General features: G+C 33.0%; 1 protein-coding gene across 2 annotated transcripts; it reads right to left on the minus strand.

The window, feature by feature from the left end:
• Positions 1–5,054: 5,054 nt before the first annotated feature.
• On the minus strand, positions 5,055–6,967 carry LOC127101638 (DNA polymerase II subunit B4). Of its 2 annotated transcripts, XM_051039098.1 has the most exons (4): positions 6,664–6,967; positions 6,307–6,425; positions 5,406–5,516; positions 5,055–5,351 (listed from the first exon to the last, which is right to left on the minus strand). In XM_051039098.1, exons 1-4 carry the CDS (start codon positions 6,819–6,821, stop codon positions 5,299–5,301), a joined length of 441 nt encoding a protein of 146 aa, XP_050895055.1. In that variant the 5' UTR covers positions 6,822–6,967; the 3' UTR covers positions 5,055–5,298. The 2 variants fall into 2 exon arrangements, with proteins under 2 accessions (XP_050895055.1, XP_050895054.1); XM_051039097.1 differs by having other exon boundaries at positions 5,055–5,516; positions 6,664–6,963.
• Positions 6,968–8,200: the final 1,233 nt, after the last annotated feature.

Raw genomic sequence — 8,200 nt, forward strand, 5'->3', positions numbered from 1 at the left:
TGGAATTTTTACACTAGACAACTTTAATGTAAACGCAGACATAGATGAAGACAAATTTGAATATGATATAAAATTGGACATGTGGTGTTTAGTGCAAGATCTGACAAGTTTTATAATGACAACAAGATCTGTTATATCAGGATACAGAATACGACTCTAAAAAACAAAGATAAATTACATTTCCTTTTGTTAGGAGGTTGATCATTTCCCGGTTCAAATTTATGGCAGTGTTGAGATGTGGACTCGTCCCTTCCTTTATGGTGCTTTTTCACAAAAACTTTTCCTTTTCAAGTCTTGTTTCCTAATTCAAATATGTTTTCTTGAAGTGACTCATTATTTTGTGGATTTCAATTAGATAATCATTATCATCGTTTTCAGGATTCTCATTTTTCTATAAGAGAAAATGTACAAATTCACAAGATTCCTTACTCATAACAAGAGTAGGATCAGATAAAGAATCATAACCATTTTCTGTTGATGCAGGTGTATAAAAGTCTCAAAATTTTGTGATATTGAAAAATATAAGATATTTAAAAAACTCATGTCCTAGATTTGAAACGAGTCTTCGTTTATCTCCCCCTTGAAGGTGAGTATCATAAAAAAAGATTTATTTTCAAAGAATGTAACATGCATAGTGACAAACATTTTCTTATTTTTTGGATCAAAACATTTGTATCCTTTTTGGATTGGGGAGTATCCAATAAAGACATATTTTATAGCACGTGGCTCAAATTTTCTAACATTTTTATGTTCATGAACAAAGGTTGTGCAACCAAAGATTTTAAAAGTCGAATCAGTTAAAACACGTGTACTAGAAAAACATTCTTTGAAGATATTGATTAGAGTTTGAAAATTGAGAATTTTGGAGGACAATCTGTTAATTACACACGTAGTTGTTAAAATAGCTTCTCCCCACAAATAATTTGGTACTTTATTCAAAAAATTAGAGCTCTAGCAACCTCTAGTAAATGTCTATTTTCCCTTTCCGATACTCTATTTTATTGAGGAGTATTAGGACATGAATTTTAATGTACACTCTTATTTTTTGGGAAAAAATCATCCAGGATAGTGTTAAAATATTCTTTGTCATTATCACTTCTAAAAACTTGGATATTTGTTTGAAATTGATTTTGCACCATTGAAAAAAATTCTTTACAGTCTAACAAACATCTAATTTCCGCTTTAACAAGTACATCCAACATACTCTTGTATGGTCATTTATAAATGTGATAAACCATTTTCTGAGAGAGAGTGTACTTGTCCAGTTATGGCCCCAAACATCATTGTGAATAATAGAAAATGGTATTGATGGTTTATAAGGCTGTATTGAAAATTGGGAACGATGAGACTTTGCAAACTCACATGCTTCACATTTAAACGAAGAAAAGTTCTTATAGTGAAATAACTTAGGAAACAAGTATTTTAAGTAACGAAAACTAGGATGACCTAATCTTAGATGCCATAATATAATGTTGTCATATTTATTATTCAAAATAGAAAAAGACTCAAAGCAGAAATTTATTGTTTTTTAAGGTAGTTGTGATGCAGATCCAATGTCAAGGTAGTAGAGTCCTCCACTCTCTTTAGCACTGCCAATCATCTTCCTAGAGTTCAAAGCCTGAGAGACATAGTGAAATAAAAAAAAAGTTTGACAATTTATATCTTGCGCTAATTTACAGACGGACATTAAATTACACGATAAGTTTGGAACATGAAGGGCATTTTTAAGAGTTAATATCGGAGACAACACAACAGACCTTTTACCTACAATGGCTGAAAAAGAGTCATATGCGATTTTTATTTTTTGATTACCTACACATGTACTATATGAAGAGAATAAAGTAGATTCACCTGTCATGTGATCAGAGGCACCTGAATCTACTATCCAAGTATGACTAACACTAAAAAATGCAGAATTACCTGTTGTTGCTATAGAGCAAGAAGGGGTTGAAGACTCGAGGAGTTTGTACAGTCTGTCTAGTTGTTCCGTATTGAGTGGAAGCTGAGTTGGAGAGGATTGTTGCCCTTAATCAGAATTACTAGCCTGAAATGCATGACCACCTTTCTTCTTCCAATTAGGAGGTTTGACTTTTAGCTTCCAACAAGTTTCACGTGTATGTCATTCGCGCTTGTAGTGATCATACCAAGGAACTTTGTCTGACTTTTTTTCCTCGTCAAGATTCCTAGTAGCCAGAGCTGGGACTTCAGATTCAGAGCTTCGTGGTGTCTTGCCTAACATAATTCCTTGTTGTGCCTCCTCCCTTCTTATTTCTGCAAAAGTTTCACGAAGAGTTGACAACGGTATTTTTTCTAAAACTCTACCTCTTACCTCATCAAGGTCTTTATTGATCCAAGCAAGAAACATGAATACACGATCATTTTCTTGCCTCTTGTGAAACAAAACATTGTCTTTTGTACACCTCAAATTATCATCATAACAGAGATCCAACTCTTGCCACAATGCCAACATCTCATTATAATAAGCAGTTACACTCATGTCACCTTGTTTCGCATACCATAACTTTGATTTTAAACCAAAAATTTGGGTGGAGTTTTGAATATCATAGTAAGTTTCCTTAACAAATTACCTATTCCAGTTTCCATAGAGCTTACCATCCACACAATAATCAAGGAGTTTTCAGACTTTCATTGTTTGTAACGAGTGTCTCATGTTGCCGGTTCAGCTATTGCTCATATTAAGAAAACAAGTTTACCTTTGTTATCCAATACCAATCGAACAGTTTTAACCCATTCATTGCGGTTGTTCATCATGGTTGGATCCGATGTAGGCTTGTGATGGGGAAGGCCACATGTTATTATTCGCCATATGAGGCTAAACGAGTATGTGAAGTGGGTCGGGTAAGAAAGCGGAGCAAACAATTTTTTTTACGGTATCCCCTAACCCAATGCTCTGATACCATATTGAAAAAAATAGGTAAAAATTATTGTTTTTTTTCTCAACATTAGCTGGTTTATATAGTGAAGATAAAATTATTACATGAGGAATAAAAAAAATAAAAGAAATATTAAATAAAATAATAAAATCGGTAATATAAATATAAGACTAACGACTTTTTAGGGGCCTAAATTTGATCGATATGGTCAATATAAATATAAGACTAACGAATATATATCACTAATTCCATTTTAACATATGATTGTAGTGTAGCCTAGCGGTGGCTATACTATTTTGGTAGTAATACAACCTGAGTTTGATTCCTTGTTCTTACATTTTATGTGTATTTTTACTTTTATAAAAAAATGCCACCACATTGTTTTTAAATTTAATTTAATATTATAATTAATTTAATAAATATTTTCTTTTATTAATATATTGAAGTATATTTTATCCAACCGTCGATAATCTAAATAAATTACATTTAAATTTATTTAAAATTTAATATCGCAATTAACCTAATTAATTTGTTTTCTTTTATTAATACATTTTATAGATCTATGAAAAATTTTGAGATGTAATTTTGAAAATATTTATATTTTTGTATCATTGTGAATCACTACATTAATAAATTTGAAAATTTATAATTTTACATTGTTGATTGTTTATTAAATAAAACACTTCATTATTACTATTGTGGAAATTGTTCAAAGAATTTTTTTTCTTTTATTAAATGGTATGAACTTTGTTTTATAAATCGAAGATGGTAAGAGAAGAAAGATGCGAATAACTAAACTTCGATAAATCAAATTTCTACATAGTATTTTTTATCATCTTTATTTTTATATATTTAATTTTATTTAGAATTAAATAAAATATATATTTTTTAATTTATTGTGTTTTCATCTATTAAATATTTAATTTTAAAATAGAACAGGATCGTCCCAATCGCCTCCAAATTGATTGGGACGACTCTCTCTCTATCTATATCTCTCTCTATATCTCTCTCTATCTATATCTCTCTCTATCTATTTATCTATCTATCTATCTATATATATATATATATATATATATATATATATATATATATATATATATATATATATATATATATATATATATATATATATATATATATATATATATTAAAAAAAAATCCTGAATTTAAGGAAAAAATCACCTAAACAAACTAACGCATACTTTTTCAATTAGTTTTCTAACACAATATTTTTAATTTTTGTATAGACATGGTGATGTGGCATGCGATATTCATGCTCTAAGGATAAATTTCTAAAATTTCAAGGTAGTAGTTCGTAGATTTTTTAGAGTCACGTGGTAATATAGAAAATTCATTGGCTATCATGCCAAGATTGCAAAACCACAGTTAAACGATAATAAACACAATTATTAGTCATAACGTTTTCCTTCATTTTTTTCTATAATTTTTTTATGTTACTTTAACAATTATTTTGCTTTTAAATTATGGTAATTTAAATTTTTGTAATATTGCAAATATTAAAAAGATAAATATGAATAAAATGTTAATATGTAAGATAAAATTATAAGATTTAATACGATTTTTTTAGAGTTGCAACTTTAAAATTAAAATTGAATGAGTTGCTTCAAAATGATGTAGTACAATAAAATCCACAAAACAACTCAAAGATGGGTTGCATTAAAGATGCTCTAACGATTAAGAGGGGTGAGAAGCAAACACCTATAATAAAAAATGGACAGGGAAAAGGGAACCATGATACCCAAATTTGAATATACATAGGGCATGTTATACTAGGAAGGTCGTTTTGTGATATCCAATAAATCCACACTAATTTCAAAATTGTATATTGGTTCAACACCTCAATCTTCTACAAGACAAACACTTTATGAAACAAGTTATGGGCATAACCCCCCAACTATCATCCATTGGGAGTAAGGTGAGACAAGTTAGAGGAAGTGCAAAGAGAATTGACTGACCGTTATGAGGCCTTAAAAAATCTTCATGATCATTTAGTGTGGCCCAAAGAATGCATGAAGGTTCTTGCATATAAGAAAAGAAAAGAAATGAGTTTCTAAATCGGAGAGTGGGTTTTTTGTCAAGCTAAGGGCACACAGTTAAATTTGTAGTAGCAGTAGTGGCTGTAAATAGAACCGCACATAGTGAAAGAATGAAACCATCAAGATTTAAGATTTAAGATGTAATATTCTTTCCTAAAAGCTCCTTCCTTCAGGATTAGTGGAGGCTAGCATTTTACAAACAAAACATGGCTGAAAGCTATATTTGTGACATTAGTACATAGTTGATAAGTACACAGCATCCAAGCCACAATGAATCATAAATAAGTTTTACATCTTGACTCAGTTGTGACTGGTGACTAATGTCATTGCCGGTCATTCCTTTCATTTCATTGGTCATCATCACCTTTATCAGATGGTTCACCCTGATCGCCTTTATCAGATGGTTCACCCTGATCGCCTTTATCAGATGGCTCACCCAGATCCCCTTTTTCAAATGGCTCACCTTTATCAGACAGCTCACCTTCCAACTTTCTTTTCTTTCCCTTCTCATCCCCCTTTCCCTTTGACACCGTCACTTTCTTCCCAGCATTCTTCTTCCTAAACTCTGATAAGCAATAAAGAAAGTGTTAAGGTCTGCCAAATACCGCAGCCACAACAAATGATTCTTCCATATGCCAAGTTAGTACAGACATTAGTCAAATCCAAACAATCACACATACTTTTTCTTATTATATACAAGGGTCCTGTGATATAACATAAATTTCTTTTAAAATCTAAAAAAGTAGTGTCACAAGTGATTCAAAAACGTACTCCAAGAAATTTTCCCAGCCCTCTTTGTAGCTAAAAATCAAATATTATCCACTAGCTGGTCACGCTTGTTAGTGCAGCATAGCACTGAATAACATGCAAGATCATATTTTTCCCCATGCTTAGAGTTGGTGCAACAGAGCATAGAACAAGCTCAGTTTTAGGCTTTTAGCTAAGGAATATAAACTTCAGAGTAACTATCTGACCTGGTTTAAAACTTCATGGACACTTTGAATACTCCTAATTATCAACAACAATCCAACCCTTTCCCTACCAAGCGGGGATTAGTCCTAATTACATCCTAATTATTAACCTTCAACATCAACAATAGACAAGCCTTTTTCCACTAAATGAGTATTAGTCCTAATCATACTTTACAAAATTTTGAACTTCTATTGTAGTGAAAATAAGACTAGCATAATTATTAAATACGTAAATGACAACACTTTACCATGTAAGCCTTAAGATATCTACTGAATCATAACTTTACATCACCGGAAGTTAACAAATTAATACTCATAAGAAAGTAAAATATAAATCTCAGCTAGTCTAAAAACGTATTCATATCATAAGTAAGTTAAAGTGACCTTCAAGAGAATCTTTCAGAGGGCTAATAAATTCAGTAAACTCAGTTTCTTCAAGAGCTTTGAAAACATCTTCAGCATTGATAATTTGCCTCTTTGACTCCTTACATATATCATTAGCCCTGCACATACAAACAACACCCATCATTGTTCATTTTTTCTACTAAAAAAGTTCCCCTTTTTAAAAATCACCAACGAATCAATCGCCAAAATCCCTTGCGAAATTTCCCCGATTGCCTTCAAAATGTAAACCCTACTTAGAGAAAAAGGGGGTTCAGACCTCAAATTCAGCAAATTAGTTTTTTTTTTTAATTGAGCGCAAATTAGGGATTCAGAGAGAAGGAGAAAAAGGTTACTTACGTAGCGGAAAGGTAGTGGATGAAAATTTTGGCACTTTCGGAGAATGCCAGAAGAGCGTCTTTGTGAACGGAAATGTCTCCGTCGTCGGAGCAAGTGGATAGCTTTTCCTTCACCACGCGGCGTACGATACTTTTGGGAAGCTCCTCCGCCTCTGCCATGGTCAACTTCACTTTTTCGATTTCTAATTGGAACCGGAATTAGGGTTAGAATTAAGGTCTCTATGTTGTGGCTAATAATTAGGCTTGGTTTCCCGCCATATCATCACTTTCAGCTTCATCATAATATAAAGATGGAAAATTTCCATCTTCTTTTGAAAGAAAGGAAAAATACAAATTTTGTGATTTTTTTTTAAATAATCACTTTTTTCATTTTTTTTTAAATAATCAATCTTTCAAAAAAAAATCGAAATAACCACCTTTTAAAATAGATGCATTAGTCATCTGCATTTTAAACCAAGAGGAAGCGTCATTGGTGTTGGCGCAGGCTTTAAAAGCAATGCATGGAGCCGCTAGCAACCATGAGGCATATGCATGGGAATTGGTGTATGTGTCAATTCATCTGGCGCATATGCATGAGAATTGGTGTATGTGTCAATTCATTTGGCGCATACACCTTAATATTATTATCTTTTTTAATTTTTATTGTTTATTTAATAAATAATGAAATAGAATATTATAAAAAAATTTATTCATGATATAATAAAAGTTATATGAGATTGACAAAAATTTAATGACCGACCCGATCGAAACGTCCCCCTATTCCACATCCAGGTGCGTTAGTTTGTCTTCGAGGTCTCCCACGATTTTCCTAAGGTGTTTGGGGTCTTTGTGTGCTGACCTGATCCAATGATGGATGGTGTGAAGGTTCAACGGAAGTTCCAACGGTATTTGATAGATGTGTCATCATTTGTTCCCAATAGCCGGGGGGCTCTGGCCAACGGCGCTTCCGTAATGTAGTTCGGTGCCCATGTTGTCGTAGTTGGGTCAATGTGGTTGGGTGAATTGTGGACGGTATAGTTGTCCGAATTAGGACATTGAATCGTTTTGGAAACGAAGCAATGGTTCTTGAGGTGTATTATAGTTAAACAATGGTTGGGTGTTTTAGTGATGGGATGTTTGGGTGGTCATTAGTGGGGGCTACGATGGAGTGACCTATATGAATCATCTGGGCTATAGACGGTTGTGATTGATGCGGATGGTTGTTGGTGGATGGGGTTTGATTCTTGGTTTTGTGGTTGGGTGGGTGACATGAATAGATTGCGAGGTTGGGTGTTTGGTTGTTAGGTGGGTGGCATGAATGGGTTGCGAAGTTAGGTGTTTGGTTGTTGGGTGTATGTGGTAGGGTGATGGTGTGAGGTTGGTTGTTGGGTTTGAGTGGTTTGACATTGGTGTTGGACGGGGACTTGTTGTTGGGTGTATGATGACGAAGCTAGTTGACGTGGCTCAATAAAATACCGTGGCTCAGACACAAATTGTTGCGTTATTACCGACCTAAACCATGCCATATATTGTTGAGTTGGTCTAGCACCATGTATGAC

The sequence above is a fragment of the Lathyrus oleraceus genome, chromosome 7, assembly GCF_024323335.1.
Source record: "Lathyrus oleraceus cultivar Zhongwan6 chromosome 7, CAAS_Psat_ZW6_1.0, whole genome shotgun sequence".
NCBI classification, from domain to species: domain Eukaryota; kingdom Viridiplantae; phylum Streptophyta; class Magnoliopsida; order Fabales; family Fabaceae; genus Lathyrus; species Lathyrus oleraceus.

Excerpts from the sequence above, each read along its gene's own strand:
- LOC127101638 (XM_051039097.1), bottom strand. The coding sequence starts at position 6,821 with ATGGCAGAGGCGGAGGAGCTTCCCAAAAGTATCGTACGCCGCGTGGTG. Across the intron at positions 6,426-6,663 it reads ATCCACTACCTTTCCGCTAC|GGCTAATGATATATGTAAGG; the intron begins GTAAGTAACCTT and ends TTGTATGTGCAG. Across the intron at positions 5,517-6,306 it reads TCTGAAAGATTCTCTTGAAG|AGTTTAGGAAGAAGAATGCT; the intron begins GTCACTTTAACT and ends ATTGCTTATCAG.